This window comes from Hyla sarda, chromosome 7 (genome assembly GCF_029499605.1).
Source record: "Hyla sarda isolate aHylSar1 chromosome 7, aHylSar1.hap1, whole genome shotgun sequence".
NCBI classification, from domain to species: domain Eukaryota; kingdom Metazoa; phylum Chordata; class Amphibia; order Anura; family Hylidae; genus Hyla; species Hyla sarda.
In genome coordinates this window covers 119,225,760-119,253,242 of record NC_079195.1, presented here as the reverse complement: position 1 = coordinate 119,253,242, position 27,483 = coordinate 119,225,760, and the positions used below count along the sequence as shown (strand labels likewise).

General features: G+C 41.4%; 1 protein-coding gene across 1 annotated transcript in view; it reads left to right on the top strand.

The window, feature by feature from the left end:
* NFKB2 (nuclear factor kappa B subunit 2) overlaps window positions 1-25,114 on the top strand; it is an 84,199-nt gene extending 59,085 nt beyond the window's left edge. Inside the window, exons 18-22 of the mRNA XM_056530565.1 lie at window positions 493-710; window positions 9,732-9,798; window positions 18,623-18,795; window positions 18,879-18,990; window positions 20,809-25,114. Of these exons, the coding sequence (XP_056386540.1) occupies window positions 493-710; window positions 9,732-9,798; window positions 18,623-18,795; window positions 18,879-18,990; window positions 20,809-20,960 (722 nt within the window). The 3' untranslated portion in view covers window positions 20,961-25,114. The remainder of the gene's footprint in view (window positions 1-492; window positions 711-9,731; window positions 9,799-18,622; window positions 18,796-18,878; window positions 18,991-20,808) is intronic.
* The last annotated feature ends 2,369 nt before the right edge of the window (window positions 25,115-27,483 follow it).

Below are 27,483 nucleotides of genomic sequence, written 5' to 3'. Positions count from 1 at the left end.
GCCCATAGAAACCAGTCAGCGTTTATTTCTTAAGCTTCTCTGTTAAAAGAAAAGCTGACAGCATTGTTTAAAAATGTCACACAAACTGCATAAGAAAATGCATGAAGCATAAGAATTACTGATGTTTTTGAGGCTTGTCCTGCCCCAAAAATGCCTCACACCATATGTTTTGAAGGAGGCCTTAATAAATCTTTATAGGGATGGAGGAGTATAGGAGCTTACTGCTAAATGTTTGAATTCAGAACCAAAATAAAACAGTATGCAGTCAGCTCCCTCTAGTGGTTGCTACAAGCTGCCAGATTTTTATTATTTTATCTATAGTATATGTCTGGTCAGCAGAATAAAACATCAAGGTGCCTTTCAAGGGTGAACATTCATTTAAAGGAGTCTGACATTTAGGAACAGTACTAAAAATTGCTTTTCAATTTACAAGTATTTAAAGCACATTTTATATTGCAATAACTGTATAGTCATATTCTTCATGCTTGTCAGGTGCAAATGCTCAGTTAGAAAATGATGAGCCTGTGCGAGCAGCAGCATCCAGCGACAGCGATGATACAGACAGCGAGTCCGATGTGCAGATGGATACAGAGTCTGACCAACAGGGGGACTCCGATTCAGAAGATGATCAGGACAATAGAAGAATATCCTGTGGTGTTAAAAGGCGCTATCCTGGACACACGCCGCTGGATTTAACCCGAAGTCAAAAGGTAAGATTTCTCTCTTTCTTTTTTTCCAATATAGATATTTATAAAATTTTTAGTCAAGAAAACATGAGGCAAATAACAGCAAGTAATATACAACCATACATAAGAGTGGGAAATCAAAGGCAGGGAAAAACAGATATCGGATCCACAAACATCTAAGCATGACAATAGTAACATATGCCAAGATCCAGTGTGACAAAAATCCACTCGTCTAAGAAATAAAACAAAAAAGGGGGAGGGGTAAGGAGGTGAGGCCAAGGAGGAGGCCCGGGGGGGAAGGGAGAGGTTTCTCTCTTTCATTGAGAAGACCATCCCTTTATCTCAGGGGTCTCAAACTGGTGGCCCTACAGATATTGAAAAACTTCAACTCCCAGCATGCCTGGACGTGCCCAGACAGCCATTTGCTGCAGCTAACGTCCGTCAGGAATGCTGGGATTTGATGTTTTGCAACACCAGTTTGAGACCTCTGCTTAATTTAGACCAGATTTCTGGTTCCATTTTCTTTGTGAAAAACTTTCCCTAGAAAACAACTTTTCTTTTTAAAACTTGTTTTTTAAGAAAAATAGAACCCCAAAATCTAGACCAGAATGGTACAGAGACATACTATGCATAATTTGGGAGGTAAGCATTAATCACACAAAAAAAAATTAAGAAAGAAAAAAGCCAGTCCTTAAAAACAAGGACAATGGAAACAAAGAAAACTTGTGTCCTCCACCATTGTAAGGAAAGATAAGGAAAGTGTTCAGATTAACATAGAAATCACTGCCCAGACAATCATCTAGAGGCTCCTTTCAGACTTATTAAACATCTGTTTTCTGTTTAAAAATGGATGTATAATAACGGGTGCTAACGGCTGAATAAATATTCATCCGTTAAGACCCGCTATAACATCTCTCCTGTATGGCCGTTTTAACATCTCTGCCTACAGACTCCCACAGCCTGGACTACTATTACTCCCATCATGGAACATACTTCTATCCATGATGGGCGTAGTAGTTTCCCGGTAGCAGGAGTCTGCTGGTGGCTGGAGGGCTGAGGGATTGATTGCACCGGGTCTCACTTCTGAGACCCGATGCGATTATTAAACAGGGGAGCAGGTGGCAAGCTCCACTCCCCTGTGATGTACGATGTATTTACCTTCATTTTTAAATTCCCCGCCGGGAGCCCCGAATGGTTGGTACTGAGGAGCCATTCAGGGCTCCTGGTGAGGTTTTCAAATAGAAGCGCTACGGTGGGGAAAGATATATAGAATCGCTGGGGGGTATACATCTGGCCCCCACAGTGCTTCAATATATGTTCCCCTCCGCAGCGCATTTATATATGTTCCCCTCCGCAGCGCAGTTATATATGTTCCCCCCGCAGCACAGTTATATATGTTCCCCCGCAGCACATTTATATATGTTCCCCCGCCGCAGCACATTTATATATGTTACCACTGCAGCGCATATATATTTTCCCCTCACAGCACTATGAATGAAAAGTATTCTACAGCAGCGCATCTGGCTGGCGCGATGTGCTGCTGAAAGAATACTTGTCATTCATAGCACTGCAGCGGCATCTGTATATAGATGCGCTGCTGGGGTCAGACCTATATCCATATGTCTGGCCGCCACAGCGCTTCTATAATCAAATGCCTTGGCAGCGCTATGAATGAAAAGTATTCTAATGCAGCGCATCTGGCTGGCCAGATGCACTGCTGTAGAATACTTTTCATTCATAGCGTTGCAAAGGCATTTGATTACAGAAGCGCTGTGGGGGCCAGACATATCTGACCCCTGCAGTGCATCTATATACAGCAGCACTTCACGTCGGCCAGAATTCTTTCAGCAGCACATCACACCGGCTACTTTTCATTCATAGCACTGCCGGGGGCTTTGATAGCGCTGCAGGGGGAACATATATAAATGCGCTGCAGGAGGAAAATATATAAATCTGCTGCAGGGGGGGCAAGATATATAGAAGTGCTGTGGGGGCCAGATATATATCCCCCCAGCAATTCTATATATCTTTCTCCACCACAGTGCTTCTATTTGAAAACCCTGCCGAGAGCCCTGCATGGCTCCTCAGTATCGGCCATTCAGGGATCCCGGCGGGGAATTTAAAAATAAAAGTAAATACCTTGTACTTCGCAGGGGAGTGTAGCATGCCGCCCACTCCCATTTAATAACTTCTAATCGCATTGGGTCTCAGAAGTGAGACCCGGTGCGATCAATCCTTAAGCTCCTGTACTACAACCCCCATCATGGAACAGAGTATGTACTACAACCCCCATTATGGAACAAACACTAATGTAGCCTCCCCAGCCACCGGCAGACTCCTGCAGCCAGGGAACTACTATTCCCATCATGGAAACAAGTCTGTTCCATGATGGGAGTAGTGGTAGTTCCTCAGCTCTGCAGGAGTCTGCTGATGTCACCTCTTCTGGGCATGCTCAGAAGTAATAACTGATATTATAAACCAGGTGCAAACGGATGACATAAAGGCTCATCCATTTGCCATAGACTTCAATGTTAAAAATAACAGCCGTTAATTTACCCGTTTCTTGTGACGGAAGAAAAATTAGTGCATGTGCTGTTTTTTTCTTCCGTCACAATTAACGTCAGTTATTCATGATGGGCTGTAACGGGTAATCAAGAAATCCCATAGACTTGAATGGGATTTTGTAACGGACGTTTAACATCCATTTTTAAAGCTTTTCTAACGTACGTTTATAACGGATGTTTTAACGGATGAATTTTATAGTGTGAACTAATATGAATCTGTAGGAATCTGTGAGGGGAATCGTTGGTAAGAGAAAAATACTATTGACCCCAGACTTTCTTAAACTTAGGAATAAAACCCCTATGCTTAAAAACAAGGTACTGATCGGTAATAGCAGTGCTTAAAAGTGGTTTCCATTTGGAGACACTAGGCGCCCAGGGAGCCATCCATCAAATAGCAATGATTTTTAGTGCAGAAAGATGAGCTGATAATGTGACAATTGTTCTTCATCAAAGATACGCAACAGAAAACCACTTTTAAATGCAATTATGAGTACCTAGTACACTAGTACCACTAAACACTGCCCCAAAAGCCTTTGGATGGGTTATTACTGCCTTTTTTCTGCATTATGGCCATATTACAGATGCAGAAATGCATCCATAATATGTTAATGTGAACCCATCCTAAGGGTCCAAAGACAACTGGGGAGATTTTTGAAAAGTTGACCAGTTGCCCATAGCAACCATTCAGATCACTTCTTTGATTTTTAAAAAGGCCACTTAAAAATATGGGCAACCAGTCAACTTTCCTCTGCATTTTGGGGAGATTTATCAGAACCTTAGCACTGTCAGATGCCTGTGACAGTTCTGTGTTTGTTGTATTCCAACTGGAAATATCAGATCCCAGCACAATTCTCACTACTCGTATATGCACTCGGGCTTTACATACAAGCAAATGAGATATAACACAAACCTTAGGCTGTGTTCTCACATAGTTCTTGTATTACATGTTTTTTTTTTTTATGTGTTACTGGATGAGAAAATCCATGCATTTTTTTTGTTGTTTCGTGAAATATAAACTGATCGCAACATTGACAACACATAACAGTGTGTGTATTTCTGAGAGTGCTCTTACGTGCAGCGCTAGCGGATGTGGCAAGTGGTGGTCCTGCTACCATTACATATAAGAGTGGTCTGAGCCAATTGCATACCAATCCTATTTAAAACACACAATTTAGACTAGGGCTACGTGGCAATTTTGGTCCAGACAGAAGTCTCATAACCAAATGTCAAAACATGACCCCATTCACTCATTGTAGCTATGCTGAACTGCGATCGCTCATTGTAGCTATGCTGCACTGCGATCGCTCATTGTAGCTATGCTGCACTGCGATCACTCATTGTAGCTATACTGCACTGCGATCGCTCATTGTAGCTATGCTGCACTGCGATTGCTCATTGTAGCTATGCTGCACTGCGATCACTCATTGTAGCTATGCTGCATTGCGATCGCTCATTGTAGCTATGCTGCACTGCGATCACTCATTGTAGCTATGCTGCACTGCGATCACTCATTGTAGCTATACTGCACTGCGATCGCTCATTGTAGCTATGCTGCACTGCGATCACTCATTGTAGCTATGCTGCACTGCGATCACTCATTGTAGCTATGCTGCACTGTGATCACTCATTGTAGCTATACTGCACTGCGATCGCTCATTGTAGCTATGCTGCACTGCGATCGCTCATTGTAGCTATGCTGCACTGCGATCACTCATTGTAGCTGTACTGCACTGCGATCGCTCATTGTAGCTATGCTGCACTGCGATCACTCATTGTAGCTATACTGCACTGCGATCGCTCATTGTAGCTATGCTGCACTGCGATCACTCATTGTAGCTATGCTGCACTGCGATCACTCATTGTAGCTATGCTGCACTGCGATCACTCATTGTAGCTATGCTGCACTGCGATCACTCATTGTAGCTATGCTGCACTGCGATCACTCATTGTAGCTATGCTGCACTGCGATCACTCATTGTAGCTATGCTGCACTGCGATCACTCATTGTAGCTATGCTGCACTGCGATCGCTCATTGTAGCTATGCTGCACTGCGATCGCTCATTGTAGCTATGCTGCACTGCGATCACTCATTGTAGCTATGCTGCACTGCGATCGCTCATTGTAGCTATGCTGCACTGCGATCGCTCATTGTAGCTATGCTGCACTGCGATCACTCATTGTAGCTATGCTGCACTGCGATCACTCATTGTAGCTATGCTGCACTGCGATCACTCATTGTAGCTATGCTGCACTGCGATCACTCATTGTAGCTATGCTGCACTGCGATCGCTCATTGTAGCTATGCTGCACTGTGATCGCTCATTGTAGCTATGCTGCACTGTGATCGCTCATTGTAGCTATGCTGCACTGTGATCGCTCATTGTAGCTATGCTGCACTGCGATCGCTCATTGTAGCTATGCTGCACTGCGATCGCTCATTGTAGCTATGCTGCACTGCGATCGCTCATTGTAGCTATGCTGCACTGCGATCGCTCATTGTAGCTATGCTGCACTGCGATCGCTCATTGTAGCTATGCTGCACTGCGATCGCTCATTGTAGCTATGCTGCACTGCGATCGCTCATTGTAGCTATGCTGCACTGCGATCGCTCATTGTAGCTATGCTGCACTGCGATCACTGCAGTGTGACATGGTTATTTTGTGATTGTGGGACTCATGGTCAGAACTACCATGCAGCTCTGGTCTTCTTGTGTTCATCATTTGGTAGGTCATGTCTTAAGGTTGTGCTCACATGTTCAGGTTTTTAATTGCAAATATCAAATACAAAGCCAGGAGTGGATTTGAAAAGAGAAGAAGTCTCAGTCTCTACTTCAGTGTTTCCCAACCAGGGTGCCTCCAGCTGTTCCAAAACTACAACTCCCACCATGCCCGGACAGTCGAAGGCATGCTGGGAGTTGTAGTTTTGCAACAGCTGGAGGTACCCTGGTTGGGAAACACTGCTCTACTTCATAAGTTAAAACAAAGAAAAGACAGCACTCTGTAGTGTATTAACCAAGAGATGCACTCGGGGACTGGGGTTTAAACAATTGCACGCTTACCCCAGAAAGTTGCACTCCACCAAGTGCAACAGCGGATTCAAGCAGATAGATATAGAATGACTGCAGCCTTTCCACGTCCGATAAATGCAATCTTAAAAAGTAGCCTCCACGGGTCGACGGGATGTAAGGCGCTGACACAGTGGTAAAAGGGAACTGACGTTTAATCACCCATGATTCAACACGTTTCACAGTACAACTGCTTCATCAGGCATCAGATGCCTGATGAAGCAGTTGTACTGTGAAACACGTTGCATCATGGGTGATTATATGTCAGTTCCCTTTTACCACTGTGTCAGCGCCTTGCATCCCGTCGACCCGTGGAGGCTACTTTTTAAGACTACTTTATAAGTTTCCTCCATTTATGATCTGTTGCCTGGCTTTATGTTCAATAATTTCAATTGAAAACCTGAATGTGTGAAATAATCTAGCAATCAAAGAACACTACCATGTTGTGTGGGTTAAAAAAAAGAGGGGAAAAAGAAACTAACAAAAAAAAAAAAAACTATTCAACTGTGTGAGAACAGTCCTGAGGCGCAATTTCAGTGAAGCTCTATGTCCTAAACGCATTTGGATCTTTGACACTCAGGTGGCCTTCATCTCCGTATGTCAGAATGTCCTCCCTAGTCCAGTCAGTATAAGCTGCGTCTGTTGTAGCGTGTGCTTTATTTCTCTGAAATGTTGCGACATTTGCGTGTACCTCTGCAGTGTGTCAGCGTGCTGTTCTCTGCATCTTCAGCCTTGAAGCTAATTGATGCGTGTTGTGAAATAGCTTGGCTTTCGTCCTCCCCAACCTGTCAGCTACGTGACGCAAGTCTGCTTTATGCAATCTGTCCTTTGGATGAAACTCACAGCGCAGAAGGAAGTAGAGTGACCAGATAACTGGAATATCACAGCCGATTTCACAGCTTCATGTCCTCACAGCTCTCAACAAATTGTACATCAGAAATGCCTGCACGCAGGCTGAACTTTAGAGACACCCACCTAAAGGGAATGATAGAACCTTTTTTTTTTTTTAGCCTTTTTTTATTACTGTTGTAGCCAAACTAGTCTAGAATGCCTGAGATGGTTTATTTTCTGTTAATGTTAGAATTAGCTGACAACCTTTACCATATGCTTCTTCATGAATGCTTCTAAGAGCCAGTATTGCCATTAGGTCTCTTGCACACATTTTGCAATTTTTTTTTTATTTTTTTAAGCAGACTGGTCTTTTCTGCTGACATGTCTGTTTTAGTACATGAATTCTCCATAAAAACAAAGCTGGATCATACTACCATCAGCACAGATTGGAAGGTGATTGGAAGGTATAAGACTGTGCAGGGACTTGCCCGACTGACAAGAATGGTAACTTTCAGTTGGTAGGTTGTTTATACAATTTCAGGAGGAATAACAGAGGAACAGCAGAAATCTGAAACAAGGTGTTCCTGAATTGTCATTTTATAAGGAATACAAGTATTTACTAAGAAGAGATGTCAGGAGAGCTGACAAATCCCCTTTTAAACTCTTGGGGATGCAGGGCGTATCGTTAAGGACTCAGGGCGTACCTGTACATCCTGGTCCCGTTTACCGTGTTTAAACCGTTCTCACCAGCAGAGAACGGATTAAACCCGGTGGGTCCCGGTTGCTACGGGCAGCCAGGACCCACGGCTAATGCCAGGCATGGCCAATCGGGCTGTTGCCCGGCATTAACCCTTTAGACGTCGCGATCAAAGTTGATCGCGGCATCTAAAACGGAAGTAAAAGAATTCCGGCAGCTCAGCAGAGCTGATCGGGACTATCGCGACAAAATTGCGATGTCCCGATCAGCTTACCGGAGAACCGGGTCCTCACCTGCCTCTCTGTTGTCCGATCGGCGAGCTACTGCTCCATTCTTGTGCAGCAGGCTAGAGCAGCAGATTGACGGTTACACTGATCAGTGCTTTGCAATGGCAAAGCACTGATCAGTGTATGTAATCAGAAGATTGCATGTTTTAGCCCCTTCCCTATTAAAAGTTAAAATCACCCCCCTTTTCCTATTTTTTTAATAAAATAATTTAATAAAGAATTAAAAAAAATCATGTGGTAAATGTCCGAACTATTACAATATTAGGCTAGCTAAACCACTCAGTCGATGGCGTACACGTAAAAAAATTTTGCATTTTTGGTCACTTCATATACCATAAAAATATTAATTAAAAAGCGATCAAAAAGTCCCATCAAAACAAAAATACCTATAAAAACGACATATGACGGCACAAAAAAATTAGCCCTCATAACACCCCGTACACGGAAAAATAAAAAAGTTATAGGGGTCAGAAGATGCCAATTTTAAACATAGACAAAAGGAAGGTGAAAAAAGCTCCAGTTGCGCAATAAGTCCCCTTAAGTGCTATGGATGCACTAGTCAGTCATATAGAGTAAAAAAGCTAAATTTATTAGTCCATAACAAGCGCTTTCGGAGTCTGAACTACTACTTCTTCAGGTTCAAAGGCTGCATCCATAGCACTTAAGGGGACTTATTGCGCAACTGGAGCTTTTTTCACCTTCCTTTTGTCTACATACCACGGGTGAACCTATGTCCAGTCCAACCCGGTTACAGTCTCCGTGCTGCATGTTCCTGACGTTCTCCCCGGAGAGGGATTGATTGACGTATAATAGTGTTGTGGCTAACCCACAGGTGAGCACCCTGTTTTTATACACCATATAGCTGTTTTGCAACGAAGGATAATATTCTATGAGGTGCTCCGTGTTCTCTTTTTTTGTCTTTCATAATTTTAAACATACTAATTTTGGTGCATGTAGTTTATCATTTTTTTAAGTATAAAAATTAAATAAAACCTACATAAATTGGGTATCCTTGTAACAGTATGGACCTACAGAATAAAGATAAGGTGTCATTTTTACCAAATATTTCATTGCGTAGAAACGGGAGCCCCCAAAAGTTACAAAATGTTTTGTTTTTTTTATTTCACCCCCAAAATAATGTGTTGTTGGTTTCGCCACAGGTTATATTATAAAATAAGTGATGTCTTTGCAAAGTACAATTGGTGACGCAAAAAACAAGCCCTTTTATATAGGTTTGTAGGTGTAAAATATTAAGCGTTGTGATTTTTAGAAAGGAAGGAGGAAAAAGAGAAAATGCAGTCCATAAGAGGTTAAAAGGGAAGTGTTGCACAAAGGCTTTGTGTCAAAATGACATTTGGCCCACATCATTAAATCTTTTGTATTTCTTATAGTCCAACTAAAGTCCAAGTCAGCTCACCCAGATTAGCCATCTGTGCTGGATGTCAAGGTTCTTTTATTTATCAGGTGGTTCCAATATGTGGACATTTACTCTAAGCTTTTTCTGTTGAAAAGAGAGATGTTTTTAAGCGCACTATAGCGCTATAGTATAAATGATGCACCCTGCTAATATTAATATGCCTGTATATCACCTTGTTTCTCAGGTGAGAGATATTTTATCTAAACATTCATCTGGAAGAACAGCAAGAAATCCAGCACAACATGAGCCAGGTAATGTTGGATATATGCTACCATTTCCCTTGTTTTATTATGTTGGGAAAAATGCTTATCAGGTAATATTTATTGTCTTTTTGACATTGGGGGTAGTTTGTCATTGAGTTTGCATGTTTTTGTAAACATTAACTGGTCCATTTACTGTTCAGTGATGTGTGAAAAAATCATGTTTTGTGTAGACTAATAATTTTTCCGCTTGCTTTGTCTGCTTGTTGGGCAGATATTAGGAGCTGTGATATATATATATACAGTCATGGACATAAATGTTTGCACCCCTGAACTTTATAGAAAAGGAAGTATTTCTTACAGAAAAGGATTGCAGTAACACATGTTTTGCTATACACATATTTATTCCCTTTGTGTGTATTGGAACTAAACCAAAAAAGGGAGGAAAAAAAGCAAATTGTACATAATGTCACACCAAACTCCAAATATGGTCTGGATAAAATTATTGGCACCCTATCAATATTGTAGATAAATAAGATTGTTTCAAGCATGTGATGCTCCTTTAAACTCACCTGGGGCAAGTAACAGATGTGGGCAATATAAAAATCACACCTGAAAGCAGATAGAAAAGGAGAGAAGTTCACTTAGTATTTGCATCGTGTGTCTGTGTGCGCCACACTAAGCATGTACAACAGAAAGAGGAGAGGACTTGAGAGCCAAAATTGTGGAAAAATATCAACAATCTCAAGTCCACCTCCAGAGATCTAGATTTACCTTTGTCCACAGTGCGCAACATTATCAAGAAGTTTGCAACCCATGGCACTGTAGCTAATCTCCATGGGCGTGGACGAAAGAGAAAAAAATTATGAAAGGTGTCAAGGCAGAATAGTCCGAATGGTGGATAATCAGCCCCAAACAAGTTCCAAAGATATTCAAGGTGTCCTGCAGGCTCAAGGAGCATCAGTGCCAGCACAAACTATCCATCGATATTTAAATGAAATTAAACGCTATGGCAGGAGACCCAGGAGGACCCGACTGCTGACACAGAGACATAAAAAAGCAAGACTACATTTTGCCAAAATTAACTTGAGTAAGCCAAAGTCCTTCTGGGAAAATGTCTTGTGGACAGATAAGACCAAGATAGAGCTTTTTGCAAAAGCACATCATTCTACTCTTTACCGAAAACGGAATGAGGTCTACAAAGAACACAGCGCATAACGTGAAATATGGTGGAGGTTTAATGATGTTTTGGGGTTGTTTTGCTGCCTCTGGCACTGGGTGCCTTGACTGTGCAAGGCATCATGAAATCTGAGGATTACCAACAGATTTTGGGTCACACTGTACAGCCCAGTGTCAGAAAGCTGGGTTTGCGTCCAAGATCTTGTGTCTCCAGCAGGACAATGACCCCAAACATACATCAAAAAGCACCAAGAAATGGATGGCAACAAAGCGCTGGAGAGTTCTGAAGTGGCCAGCAATGAGTCCAGATCTAAATCCCGTTGAACACTTGTGGAGAGATCTTAAAGGGGTATCCCAGGCAAAACTTTTTTTTATATATATCAACTTGCTCCGGAAAGTTAAACAGATTTGTAAATTACTTCTATTAAAAAATCTTAATCCTTCCAATAGTTGTTAGCTTCTGAAGTTTTCTGTCTAACTGCTCAATGATGATGTCACGTCCCAGGAGCTGTGCATGATGGGAGAATATCCCCATAGGAACTGCACAGCTCCCAGGATGTGAGTCATCAGAGAGCAGTTAGACAGAAAACAACAACTCAACTTCAGAAGCTAATAACTATTGGAAGGATTAAGATTTTTTAATAGAAGTAATTTACAAATCTGTTTAACTTTCCGGAGCCAGTTGATATATAAAAAAAAGTTTTGGCCTGGAATACCCCTTTAAAATTGCTGTTGGGAAAAGGCGCCCTTCCAATAAGAGAGACCTGGAGCAGTTTGCAAAGGAAGAGTGGTCCAACATTCCGGCTGAGAGGTGTAAGAAGCTTATTGATGGTTATAGGAAGCGACTGATTTCAGTTATTTTTTCCAAAGGGTGTGCAACCAAATATTAACTTAAGGGTGCCAATAATTTTGTCCAGCCCATTTTTGGAGTTTGGTGTGACATTATGTCCAATTAGCTTTTTTCCTCCCTTTTTTGGTTTAGTTCCAACACACAAAGGGAATAAACATGTGTATAACAAAACATGTGTTACTGCAAACCTTTTTAATGAGAAATACTTCATTTTCAGGGGGCCAACATTTACTTCATTTTCAGGGGGCCAACATTTACGACCATTGCATATATATATATATATATATATATGTATGTATGTGTATGTGTATATATATATATATATATATATATAATATACACATACATACATGCAGTCAGTGGGACAAAAAAGTATTTAGTCAGCCACCAATTGTGCAAGTTCTCCCTCTTAAAAAGGCCTTTAATTTTCATCATAGGTATACCTGAACTATGAGAGACCTAATGAGAAAAAAAAAAAGCCATTAAAGAAACATTTTTTGAAATTTATTTGAAAATGATGGTGGAAAATAAGTATTTGGTCAATAACAAAAGTCAATCTCAATACTTTGGTATATATCCTTTGTTGGCAAAGAGGTCAAACATTTTCTGTAAGTCTTCACAAGGTTTTCACACACTGTTGCTGGTATTTTGGTCCATTCCTCCATGCAGATCTCCTCTAGAGCAGTGATGTTTTGGGGCTGTCACTGGGCAACATCGATTTTCAACTCCCTCCAAAGGCTTTCTATTGGGTTGAGATCTGGAGACTGGCTAGGCCACTCGAGGACCTTGAAATGCTTCTTATGAAGCCACTCCTTCGTTCCCCGGGCAGTGTGTTATGGATCATTGTCATGCTGAAAGACCCAGCCACGTTTCATCTTCAATGTCTTTGCTGATGGAAGGAGGTTTTCACTCAAAATCTCACGATACATGGCCCCATTCATACTTTCCTTTACACGGATCAGTTGTTCTGGTCGCTTAGCAGAAAAACAGCCCAAAATCCTGATGTTTCCACCCCCATGCTTTACAGTAGGTATGGTGTTCTTTGGATGCAACTCTGCAATCTTTCTCATTGATTCTTACACGATGAGTTGAGTTTTTACCAAAAAGTTCTACTTTGGTTTAATCTGACCATATGCCATTCTCCCAATACTCTTCTGGATCATCCAAATGCTCTCTAGTAAACTTCAGACGGGCCCGGACGTGTACTGGCTTAACCCCTTAAGGACTCAGGGTTTTTCCGTTTTTGCACTTTCGTTTTTTCCTCCTTACCTTTTAAAAATCATAACCCTTTCAATTTTCCACCTAAAAATCCATATTATGGCTTATTTTTTGGGTCGCCAATTCTACTTTGCAGTGACATTAGTCATTTTACCCAAAAATGCACGGCGAAACGGAAAATAAAATCATTGTGCGACAAAATCGAAGAAAAAATGCCATTTTGTAACTTTTGGGGGCTTCCGTTTCTACGCAGTGCATATTTCGGTAAAAATTACACCTTATCATTATTCTGTAGGTCCATACGGTTAAAATGATACCCTACTTATATAGGTTTGATTTTGTCGTACTTCTGGAAAAAATCATAACTACATGCAGGAAAATTTATACGTTTAAAAATGTCATCTTCTGACCCCTATAACTTTTTTATTTTTCCACGTACAGGGCGGTATGAGGACTCATTTTTTGCGCCGTGATCTGAAGTTTTTATCGGTATGATTTTTGTTTTGATCGAACTTTTTGATCACTTTTTATTCATTTTTTAATGGTATAAAAAGTGACCAAAAATGCGCTTTTTTTGACTTTGGAATTTTTTTGCACGTACGCCATTGACCGTACGGTTTAATTAATGATATATTTTTATAGTTCAGACATTTACGCACGCGGCGATACCACATACGTTTATTTTTATTTCTTTTTACACAGTTTTATTTTTTTTATGGGAAAAGGGGGGTGATTCAAACTTTTATTAGGGAAGGGGTTTAATGACCTTTATTAACACTTTTTTTTTCCATTTTTTTTGCAGTGTTATAGGTCCCATAGGGACCTATAACACTGCACACACTGATCTTTTATACAGTGATCAGTTTGATCAGTGTTATCGGCGCTTGACTGCTCCTGCCTGGATCTCAGGCACGGAGCAGTCATTCGCCGATCGGACACCGAGGAGGCAGGTAAGGGCCCTCCCGGTGTCCTGTCAGCTGTTCGGGACGCCGCGATTTCACCGCGGCGGTCCCGAACAGCCCGACTGAGCAGCCGGGTTACTTTCGCTTTAGAAGCGGCGGTCAGCTTTGACCGCCGCTTCTAAAGAGTTAATACCGCACATCGCCGTGATCGGCGATGTGTGGTATTAGCCCTGGGTCCCGGCCGTTCATGAGCGCCGGGACCGACGCGATATGATGCGGGATCGCGGCGCGATCCCGCTTCATATCGCGGGAGCCGGCGCAGGACGTAAATATACGTCCTGCGTCGTTAAGGGGTTAAGCAGGGGAACACGTCTGGCACTGCATGATTTGAGTCTCTGGCAGCATAGTGTGTTACTGATGGTAGCCTTTGTTACTTTGGTCCCAGCTCTCTGCAGGTCATTCACTAGGTCTCCCCTTGTGGTTCTGGGAATTTTTGCTCACTATACTTGTGATCATTTTTGACACTACGGGGTGAGATCTTGTGTGGATAACCAGATCGAGGGAGATTATCATTGGTTTTGTATGTCTTCCATTTTCCAATAATTGCTCCTACAGTTGATTTCTTCACACCACGCTGCTTACCTATTGCAGAATCTTTCTTCCCAGCCTGGTGCAGGTCTACAATTTTGTTTCTGGTGTCCTTCGACAGCTCTTTAGTCTTGGCCATAGTGGAGTGTGGCTGTTTCAGGTTGTGGACAGGTGTCTTTTATAGTGATAACAAGTTCACACAGGTGCCATTAAAGCGGTTATCCAGGAAAAAACTTTTTTTCATATATCAACTGGCTCCAGAAAGTTAAACAGATTTGTAAATTACTTCTATTAAAAAATCTTAATCCGTTTCAGTACTTATGAGCTTCTGAAGTTAAGATTGTTCTTTTCTGTCTAAAAGCTCTCAGATGACACGTGTCTCGGGAACCGCTCAGTTTAGAAGAGGTTTGCTGTGGGGATTTGCTTCTAAACTGGGCGGTTCCCGAGACACGTGTCATCTGAGAGCTTTTAGACAGAAAAGAACAACCTTAACTTCAGAAGCTCATAAGTACTGAAAGGATTAAGATTTTTTAATAGAAGTAATTTACACATCTGTTTAACTTTCTGGAGCCAGTTGATATATAAGAATTTTTTTTTTATGGATAACCCCTTTAATACAGGTAACGAGTGGAGGACAGAGGAGACTCTTAAAGAAGAAGTTACAGGTCTGTGAGAGCCAGAAATCTTGCTTGTTTGTAGGTGACCAAATACTTATTTTCTACCATAATTTGCAAATAAATTCTTTAAAAACCAGACTGTGATTTTATGTTTTTTTTTTTTTTGCTCATTATGTCTCTCATAGTTGAGGTATACCTATGATGAAAATTACAGGCCTCTCTCATCTTTTTAAGTGGGAGAACTTGCACAATTGGTGGCTGACTAAATACTTTTTTTGGCCCACTGTGTGTGTGTGTGTGTGTGTGTGTGTGTATGTATATGTATGTATATATATATATATATATATATATATATATATATATATATATATTGCTAAAAAAAAATAAAGGGAACACTAAGGTAACACATCATAGATCTGAATGAATGAACTAATTGTATGAAATACTTTCATCTTTAGACAGTTGAATGTACTGACAACAAAATCACACAAAAATTATCAATGGAAATCAAATTTATCAACCCATGGAGGTCTGGATATGGAGTCACACTCAAAATCAACGTGGAAAACCACATTACAGGCTGATCCAACTTTGATGTAATGTCCATAAAACAAGTCAAAATGAGGCCCAGTTGTGTATGTGGCCTCCACGTGCCCATATTACCTCCCTACAATGCCTGGGCATGCTCCTGATGAGGTGGCAGATGGTCTCCTGAGGGATGTCCTCCCAGACCTGGACTGAAGCATCCACCAACTCCTGGACAAAGTGGGGCAACGTGGCGTTGGTAGATTGAGCGAGACATGATGTCCCATCTGTGCTCAATCGGATTCAGGTCTGGGGAATGGGCGGGCCAGTCCATAGCATCAATGCCTTCCTCTTGCAGGAACTGCTGACACACTCCAGCCACATGAGGTCTAGCATTGTCTTACATTAGGAGGAACCCAGGGCCAACCTCACCATCATGTGGTCTCACAAGGGGTCTGAGGATCTCATCTCGGTACCTAATGGCAGTCAGGCTACCTCTGGCAAGCACATGGATAGCTGTGCGGCCCCCCGAAGAAATACCACCCCACACCATTACTGACCCACCACCAAACCGGTCATGCTGGAGGAAGTTGCAGGCAGCAGAACATTCTCCACGATGTCTCCAGACTCTGTCACATGTGCTCAGTGTGGACCTGCTTTCATCTGTGAAGAGCACAGGGCTCCAGTGGTGAATTTGCCAGTCTTGGTATTTTCAGGCAAATGCCAAACGTCCTGAACAGTGTTGGGCTATAAGCACAACCCCCACCTGTGGACTTCGGGCCCTCATATCACCCTCATGGAGTCTGTTTCTGACCGTTTGAGTGGACACATGCACATTTGTGGCCTGCTGGAGGTCATTTTGCAGGGCTCTGGCAGTGCTCCTCCTTGCACAAAGGCAGAGGTAGTGGTCCTGCTGCTGGGTTGTTGCCCTCCTACGGCCTCCTCCATGTCTCTTGATGTACTGGCCTGTCTCCTGGTAGCGCCTCCATGTTCTGGACACTACGCTGACAGACACAGCAAACCTTCTGGCCACTGCTCACATTGATGTGCCATCCTGGATGAGCTGCACTACCTGAGCCACTTGTGTGGGTTGTAGACTCCTTCTCATGCTACCACTAGAGTGAAAGCACCGCCAGCATTCAAAAGTGACCAAAACATCAGCCAGGAAGCATAGGAACTGATAAGTGGTCTGTGGTCACCACCTTCAGAACCACTCCTTTATTGGGGGTGTCTTGCTAATTGCCTATAATTTCCACCTGTTGTCTGTTCCGTTTGCACAACAGCATGTGAAATTGATTGTCCATCAGTGTTGCTTCCTGAGTGGACAGTGTGATTTTTACAGAAGTGTGATTGACTTGGAGTTACATTGTGTTGTTTAAGTGTTCACTTTATATTTTTTGAGCAGTGTATATATCATTTTTTCTTAAAAAAAAATGCCATTTCATGTCTGATTTTTTTTTTTCGTTAATGCGCAATTCTTCACCACCTTGGAGCTAGAAAAATTTCTCCTGATGCTTTTAACTGGTTAACAATCATGGACGTCTATACCCATTAACCAGGTATGACGTGGGCTCCCGACTCGAGCCCGCGTCATACCGGCCGGCCCCCAGCTGATTCTTGTAGCTGAGGGCCGACTTTAATAGCCGCGGCCGACTATTAACCCTTTAGATCGCCGCTGTCAAAGCTGACAGCGGCATCTAAAGGTGCCTGTATCCCATCCCTGGTGGTCCAGTGGGGTGGATCCCGATCCCGATCCACTGTGGAGGTAGCCTGAGGGCTTACCTCTCCTTCCATGTGATAAAGCCTGGCCGGACCAGGCTTTATCAATCAAGCGCAGAGCACACAGATCAATGTGGTTTTATAGAACCACATTCATCTGTATGAGGAATCAAATGATTCCTCCTAAAAATCCCCTAAGGGGACTAAAAGTGTAAAAAAAAAAAAAAAAAAAGTTTAAAAACACTCTCATTAACCCCTTCCTTATTAAAAGTTTAAATCACCCCCCTTTTCCCAAATTCCATATAAAAAAGATATAAATATAATAAAAATAAACACATGGTATTGCTGCGTGCATAAATGTCTGAACTATAAAAACTATCATAAATTAAACCGCATGGTCAATGGCGTACGCGCAAATAAGTTCCAAAATAGCGTATTTTTGGTAATGTTTTATACCATAACAAAAAGGAATGAAAAGCGATCAAAAAGTCAGATCAAAACAGAAATGGCACTGATTAAAACTTCAGATCACAACGCAAAAAATTAGCCCTCATACCGCCCCGTACACAGAAAAAAAAAAAAGTTATAGGGGTCAGAAAATGACAATTTTAAATGTATTCATTTTCCTGCATGTAGGAGGGGCTGGGAGGAGGGGGGGCGGGGCGTAATCACGGCACCCGCACTCAGCCGTATTCGGGAACCGTATTTAATGCATGTCTATGAGCCGACCGGAGTGAACCGCAGCCTTCGGTCGGCTTCTTTTTCGGCCATATGCAGTTTCCCGACCGCAGGCAAAAACGTGGTCGACCGGAGGCTGCGGTTCACTCCAGACGGCTCATAGACATGCATTAAATACGGTTCCCGAATACGGCTGAGTGTGGGTGCCATGATTAAGCCCCGCCCCCTCCTCCCAGCCGTATACGGGAACCGTAGTTAACAAAACGTGGTGTGAACCCAGCTTAAGATAGAATTTATCATACCCAGCATGCGTAGTTTTCATTTTGCTCAAACTTTGAGTCATGTCAATTAGAAATGGGCTTGTGCACGAAACTTGAACTTGCTTGGTGTCCTACCTCGGCAACTTGCTTGCCCAGCGTGAAATGCGTCTTTTGGCGCATGATATGAATATCGAGCAGGAGTTGAAAGTTAGAGTTATGCTTTACATACATGTGTTCAGAGTCTCTAGTAACACATACACAGTTAAATGGGTTTGTACTAAAGACTGGCAGGTAGCAATTACAAATTTTAAAGGACCTTTACTTCTTTTTATATTCTAGCCAATGTCCTGTCCCTGGAAACCAATACTGTACAGTGCCTTGAGAGACTGTTAAATGAGGGTCAGACTGGATCTGATTGGACAGAACTCGCCTCACGTCTAAGACTTCAAAGCTTAGTTGACACTTATAGGAACACTTCTTCCCCAACAGAAAGCCTTCTGCGCAGTTACGAGGTAGGTTGGTAAAGGTGCTTGAGTTATTCTTTACTCTGTAGGATACCTGTGGGTTTCTTTAAATCACACATTTTTTTGTTTAGCTTGCTGGTGGAAGTCTGAATGAGCTGATCCAAACTTTAGAGTCCATGGGATTGAATGAGGGGGTGGAGCTGCTGCGGAAATCTGAGGTCCACATTAAGAAGGAGAATCAAGGTAGGTCTGTCTACTTCCACAAGGTAGATCACTTTATTAAGCTGAAAAACAAACTGAGGGAAAGAAAGCCCTCAGACAATATCCCCCTATCTAGGAACCCCCACCTTAAAATAGGGAATCAACTTTATTATACTCCGTAGAGTGTGTAACCCAAATAATAGCAAACTTATTTAAAAGCAAAGTGTGCTGCCCATATACAGCCTCCGGGAGATTGTATTTTGTACACTTTATTAACCTATCCTATGGGATATAGACAGGGGTCAGTTCGGGGATAAAAAGTGAGGGAACTCATCCAAGATTTCCACTCAAGGATTAGTCTTGCAGGACTCCTGCTAATAGGAACTGTGTTCTTGCTGTAAAAAAAAAAAGGGCAGGAACTCTGTTCCCACACGTTCCTGCAGGACTTGAGCCTTCAAAACTATTAAAATATAGACTTTTTAGAGTTCATATACTGCATGACAACGACATGAGACTGAACTATCCCCCTAAGTAGTACCTGTAGGCTATATAGACATAATGAAATATAAGGCTAGGTTCACATTACGATTTGTGCCTCTAAGCCACGGATATGTCTGTAAACTGTCAAAATGGGATGCCGATGTATCCGTGCTTGGCAGGCACCAACTCCAGTCAGTTCAATGACCAAAAATAGTCAGCTAGTGACTATGTCCGAGTCATTTTCTAAATGTCTTGGATGGAAGAGTGCTGCATGCCACACTTTTCAGTTTGAGCCAAAACTCATATACGTCCGAGCATGTATACTTTGGCATCCCATTGTGACAGTTTCCCCTATGTATCCTTGCCTTACCAGAGTCAATTAAAATATGAACGTAGCCTAAGGGTAGGGTCACCCTTAATGGATCCGCAGCTTATTAACCCCTTAACAACGCAGGACGTAAATATCCTGGTGCGGTGGTACTTAACGCACTAGGACGTACATTTATGTCCTATACAGAACTGCGATGCTCGGACTCCCACCTATCTGTTTGTTATCCTCTATCCTGTGGGTAGGGGATAACTTAATACCACGGACAAACCGCTTTTAAAGGTGTACTCTAATGGAAAACTTTTTTTTTTTTATCAAATGGTGCCAGAAAGTTAAACAGATTTGTAAATTACTTTTATTAAAAAATCTTTATCCTTCCAGTACTCCTGCTCTGGACAGTTCCTGATACAGACAGAGGTGTCAGCAGAGAGCACCGTGGACAGAATAAAAAAAAAGACTTTCTCTGTAGTATATAGCAGCTGGCACCATTTGATAAAAAAAATGTTTTCCACCAGAGTACCCCTTTAATATTGATGGCCCATCCTGATGACTGTATAACCCCTTTAAATAAACATGCAGTTGTAAATAAGGGTTGCCCAATTTCCTTATTGCAGCCAAAAGCTAAGAACTCATTCTTCGAGGAGCAGTTAGCGTGTTAAACCTTTCAATATATCAAATACCATTTAGTCCAACTTTTCAATAGATCATTCTTTGGACATTCCCTTTAATAAATTAATAACTGAATGTGATTTTCAGACAATCTTAAAAGTCAGAACAATGTACTACTGCGCCTTTCCTGTGAAATGGATCTCAATGCTGACATCATTGGGGGGGCCAGATTTTAATGTAGTATCAACACTTAGTGAGCAGTAAAGTGAAGGACACTATAATAAACATTGTGATAGAACCTGTAAAACTTCTGGTCACCAGTTAAGTTTCTTGTGGGTTGAACAAGCATTTATTGTAACCACCATATTCATGAGTGTCCATCCTTGTCAACTGAACACAAGATACAAATTTAGTGGTGACTGTAGATGTTTTTGTATTTACAGAGGTGAAGGTTGACAGTGCCTATGGAAGCCAGTCTGTGGGCAGTGACCATTCTACAGCTTGTGAACCTCAGAAACCTTCCCCTACAGGATCTTCACGGTTGTCACCAACACAGGAACTAGCACCACGGACAGAACCAGCCAGTGGACAGTAAAACTGCGACCTGATATGGATAAACTCTTCGCTATGGGAGACCTAATAATAACTTGTTGGCTAATTGGACAAACCATGGATTATTTTTCCCAGTTGGCTATAATTTAGAATACATCAAAAAAATCACAAACTAAAATGATTCTGATGGATCCTCTCCTGCCTTTGCTTACAAATCCATGATGTTTATGTGGTCACATTCAGAAGTGCAGTGAATGATGAAGAAACCACAACCAAGACTGAGAACATGAAATATATATATAAAGTATATATTGAAGCCTTTCCTTTGGACATTGATCAAGTGAATGAAAGTATGTAAATCGAGAATTTCAGGGGTTATCCCATGAAGAATACTGTATTTAAATAAAGTGACACCTTATTAATACATTTTCTACTGATGACATTTACCTGGTGCCACCTGCTGTCCATGTCATGAGCGGAGGGCTGGCGGACACACATGCTCAGTCACTCACAGCCAGTGTATAACCACTGCAGAGCAACAAATATGAATTGCTTCTTCTAGACAAGCAAAAAGCTAAGCCTCTGCAGGTAAATGGCAGCATAGCGGAGTCGACCTCTTTTCTTCTGGCAGCTTCTAATTCATCTGGAGTAAACTAGTTCTTGCCAGAGCCCGTCTGTGCAGCACCAAGCAGGACACACGAAGGCAAGAGATGATAAAAAGTGCAGTCTTTTGCAGCGTTTGTAGCAAAAAAATACAAACTGTGGTTACCAGAATGTCAAGATTTTTGGAATGAAAATGATTCATGGGATAACCCCTTTAAAAACAATTAAATAAATACAAAATATATTACTTAATGGATAAATAGCTAAACTTCTGTAAACAACAGATCATGGGGAAGATTTACCAAAACCTGTGCAGAAGAAAAGTTGCTGAGTTGCCCATAACAACCAATCAGATCACTTCTTTAATTTTTAAATGGGCCTCTGAAAAATGAAAGAAATGATCTGATTGGTTGCTATGGGCAACTGGGCAACTTTTTCTCTACACAGGTTTTGGTAAATCTCCCCCCTCCCCCCATGTCCCTGTGCACTAGTTCACATTACCTTTTAAACCTACGGGCTCCAGGGGCTCTAGCAGTTGTGATACTACAACTCCCAGCATGCCCTGCCAAGCAAAGACAAGGCATTCCAGCTGAGAGCCACAGGTAGGAGACCACTGTTCTAAACTCTACTTTGTTCACTCTTATTGCTGTTATTTAAAGGTTTGTTTTTACTACAAATAAATATATTTTCTATGTGGAACATGTTTTTGTTTCATAGATAAGTTTGTCTAGATTTTGTATATGGAGGTTATCACAAGCTCTGGAGTGCGGGGGTATCTAACAGAGGTTACTTAAAGTGTAAGTGTAGGGCTGTTCTCCTACCTGTTCTGCACAGATCTCTGCAAAGAGATGGAGCTCACGTTGGGTGGTACAAGTGCCAAGACAACTGTAAATCACCCAGAACGTTTAGTGCACTTGTCTTGGCTTGTTTATCAAAAAAGGGCTCATGCATGGAACTCGCAAGTGACGTCGTATGGTTGCCTTGGCAACTGTACCACTCAGTGCGAGCTGTGTCTTTTTGCACAAATTTGGCAGGACAGCAGCTCTTGGCTTTCGCTTTAAGACAGTCTGATACCACATATTTATCAGTGTCTTGTGACAGAACTTTTCCTTAGGAGACTTTTACTAAACTCTACATGAGGTCAAACCAGGTTCCATATACACTGCTCAAAAAAATAAAGGGAACACTTAAACAACACAATGTAACTCCAAGTCAATCACACTTCTGGGAGATCACACTGTCCACTCAGGAAGCAACACTGATTGACAATTAATTTCACATGCTGCTGTGCAAATGGAACAGACACGCAATTAGCAAGACACCCCCAATAAAGGAGTGGTTCTGCAGGTGGTGACCACAGACCACTTCTCAGTTCCTATACTTCCTGGCTGATGTTTTGGTCACTTTTGAAAGCTGGTGGTGCTTTCACTCTAGTGGTAGCATGAGCCTGAGTCTACATCCCACACAAGTGACTCAGGTAGTGCAGCTCATCCAGGATGGCACATCAGTGCAAGCTGTGGCAAGAAGGTTTGCTGTGTCTGTCAGCATAGTTTCCAGAGCACTGGCCCTGGGTTCCTTCTAATGCAAGACAATGCTAGACCTCATGTGACTGGAGTGTGTCAGCAGTTCCTGCAAGAGGAAGGCATTGATGCTATGGACTGTGCCGCCCATTCCCCAGGCCTGAATCCAATTGAGCACATCTGGGACATCCTGTCTCGCTCCATCCACCAACGCCACAGACTGTCCAGGAGTTGGCGGATGCTTTAGTCCAGGTCTGGGAGGACATCCCTCAGGAGACCATCCACCACCTCATCAGGAGCATGCCCAGGCGTTGTAGGGAGGTCATACGGGCAGGTGGAAGCCACACACCACCTCATCAGTAGCATGCCCAGGCGTTGTAAGAAGGTCAGACGGGCACATGGAGGCCACACACACACAACTGAGCCTCATTTTGACTTGTTTTAAGGACATTACATCAAAGTTGGATGAGCCTGTAGTGTGGTTTTCCACTTTGATTTTGAGTGTGACTCCATATTCAGACCTCCATGTGTTGATAAATTTGATTTCCATTGATAATTTTTGTGTGATTTTGTTGTCAACACATTCAACTGTGTAAAACGAAAGTATTTCATACGATTAGTTCATTCATTCAGATCTAGGATGTGTTATCTTAGTGTTCCCTTTATTTATTTTTTGAGCCGTGTACTATAGGGCAGTGATCCCCAACCATTTTTTACAAAAACTTTTACAGAATGTTGTAACTTGTTTTTTTAACAACATAAAATTTGTAAAAGTTACCTTTATAAAACCCACAGCACATTTTTTTTTAGCAGTTACAGTAGGAATACATAGACATTTTTTTTTCCTTCTGGTGTGTGTAATGTACATTTAAGTGGATTCAGTGATGGCTGAAATGCTGGTATATGTTGAGGACTTTGGTTTGATTTTGGTTTTGGGGGGGAAAAAAATACATGCAAAAACTGCAACAAAATGCAAAATATGAACCAGAATCGCATAGTGCATTTTATACACAATTCAAGACATTCCTAGTGTAAATAAGTACCACTACACATGACCTGATAAGAATCATTTTAATTCAATGAATGTATGAAAAATAAAACTGAACACAGACCATTTACGCATAAAACAGTTTGGCATATCTCGGTGCATGACTTGCAATCATTACAGAAGGGAAATACAATCTTTCAATGTTTTCTATGTAGCATGTTCAGAAATAATCAGAGATGCAGAAGACGCCATCTTTGAGGAAAACCTAAGCAGCCAATCTCTAGCTGTCTGACTTCTCGAGTTGCAGGGGTAATTCTTTGCTGTTCCCCGCTTCCTCCTTAAATAAGCAATGACTAGAAGACTGGAGCACACGGAAACTACAATCCCATTTAATGTTTTGATGCTATAGGACAAATATGACATCTGATAGCACAAGGAGAAATGGAAAAAAATCATGCTCACAAAAAGCTAAGCAATGAGCGTAAAGGTAAAAAAGAGACAATGTTTAAAAAAGCCCAAGTTGTGTCACAATATATATTGAACGATATTTGCGCAAACCTCCCTGGACTGACGTGATATATAGTATGTGCTGAGAAATCTGTATAACGTATACTGACTGCAATGCATACGATCAACTAAGATTATGATCAGGCAAGAAAAGGAAGATAAGAGAAGGTAAAGGTTTCTTACACACTTGGTCTATGGCAAAATGTAACTTGTGTCTGCATTGGAAATCAAGTGTCAAGCAGTTTTTATAATTATAAATAATAGAATATTTATTTTCATATGTAAACCATACACATTATTGTATTTGGAGATTGTTCTTAACCACTAGAACACTGTCATCTGTATGCAGAGGGGGTAGTATGACTGTAAACAGTTAACCGACCAGGCAGACCATGCCAAAGCCATCCAATTGTCAGCAAAGGTCTCAAACTATTTCTTAGCCTAATATATATTCATTGGAGATTCCGCTTTTCTCCCCCAGAAATGTCCTAGGTGTCTGATTTTAAAGAGGGGGATATCGAGCCACAGAAAAAAAAAAAAAAAAAAACACCACAACTTAAAGGGATATTCCAGTAAAAACAGATGACCACCTATCCACTGGTTACAAATGACTGAACAAACTCTTGTTCATAGCAAAATACTGTAATACAGTACTATGTGAGTGCTGTTTAAGCACAATGGGGCTTATGTGATGACATGTGAGTGCACTGTTGTGACATGAACAATGAACTTGCCACTAATATTTTCACTTGAAATAACACCTTTGCACCCAATGCTGTGGATCTTATGTTGAAGAAGTCATTGCGGTGTCCTAGAAAGAATAAAGTGAATCTTAAAACTTGTTATATATTTCCTTGCATGAAATCTGCATCCTGTACGCTACTTGTGAGCATGCCCTTAATATATTGTCTAAGTCTGGGAGAGTGAGCATAAGAAGCACAATACAGATTTTTGGTTTGCTCCTGTACGTCTTCATTGTTAGCACCTTTTTGCAGCCAATGATGAATGAATATGAATTTCTTTCCGACTTTTCTATTGAAGCCATTACTCTGCTTGTGAGAACGCAAGATAATTCTCATAGAAACATAACGAATGACTGAATTTGGAAAAAAAACTGTGATTTTTTTTTTTTAGCATGCTTTCTTCTTGCTGATGGAGTGCAGTATTCGGCTGAGTGTTGTGCTGTTGCTTGGCAACCTGAGAGGTAATAGTGTCTCCGAGACAGACTGTACGACTAGTGTTCATGCGACTGTTAATGGCTGCAGTAATACGGAGCAGAATCTGTAATGGAGTCTAAGACTGTGCGTAATGCTAAATAATGCTAAACACACACAGAGATAGTGTATAAGCCAAAAGATTTGGAATTAATAAAAATCCCTGTGTGTGTGTGTGTACACATATATATATATATATATATATATATATATATATATATATATATATATATATTTGGTGACGGGGAGATTTATCAACGCATTACTGACATTTTATTTGCTGAGATTTGGCTCAAAATTGTGTGCAATTTAAGAAAATAGTTAAAGTTGGCTATTTTGAAATAGCAAAGTAGATAAAAGTGAGTGAAATGCGGTGCTTCATTTTTGATTATGCAGTGGACAAGATTGATTAACTGCGTCTTTTTTAAAAAGGTGCAAAAGTAATGCCCAAACATTTAAGAAAATGCTAATTCACACCACCTCAGCCTTGCATTAGAAAAATGACCAAGTACAGCAAGTTCTGAGGGGATTTTATATTTGTGCAAAATTCATCAAAGTCTGTGTGCTGATTTAAATATTTGGTGAACATAAGCCAAAAACAGCAAAAAAACAAACAAAAGTCTGTGAAGTGGCTTTACAGAGACAAGTATTGATAAATCTCCCCCTGAAGGTTTATAAGGGATATTATGTGCCTACTCTAGTTGTATCCATGTTCATTCTCTTTTATCTTATATCCCTATTCTTTATACTTCAGGGCATTTCCCTATACAATATTACACTCTCTGTCCAGTTAGATCACATCTACCCGCACAACTAGAAATTCCTGGGCCCCAATTAACAATCTGTAACACGGCCCCTCACTGATATTTGCTCTTTTATATACTTGTGTCTTCTTATGAGGTAGAAGGGACTCCCTTAGGCACAGTTGTATACCAGTGACCAGTCACTTACTGGACTACAGCAATTATCACAAAGCAGCCATATGGTGTACTCAGCCTATAATGCAGATATTTGGGGATTTTCTCTCCTGCTATGTTCACACAGTGGAATTTCCATGCGGAATCCAGCAGAAAAATCCAGCTTCTGCTACATGATTTTAACATTTCTAGTGAATTGAATTTCCACTGTCCCATTCACACGGTGGAATTTCCACTGCAGAAATTCCAGATTTTGCTAAGGAATTGAACCTGTCAACAGATTTTGCTGAATTCCACAGCAGAGTCTTGTAGGGACTCTGAATTCCATCCCAAATTCTGCATAAATTCTGCCGATTTTTTTCAGTTTTGAGGATCCAGTTGAGCAGAATAGAATCTGAGCAGAATCACAGGCATTCCAATACGTGAACATTGCTGTTTCATTCTGCTCTTACACTGAAGCCAACGGGAAGCCTTTAGACCAAATTCTTACAGGAAAACTTTCTTCTGGCAAGCGGTCTGGTCTTACAAGGACTGTGGAAGCCTATTACAGAGAGCTAGGCCTTAGTCCTGACTCTAGACAACTGCTCTGTCACCTGACCTGGTCACTGGTAGTTTTCCTGTATGATAATATAAAGACTAGTGAGTACTCAAATTGTGATAAAGAATTGTAATAGCAAAGATACCCTGACTTGGAACTTCTCAGCCCATAACTTCCTTACAACTAAATGCCAACCTGTTTTGTATTTTATTTCTCTTTTTTAATAGTTACTTTACAATGATCATGTTTATCGATTTTTGTCTTGGTGAACACACAGAG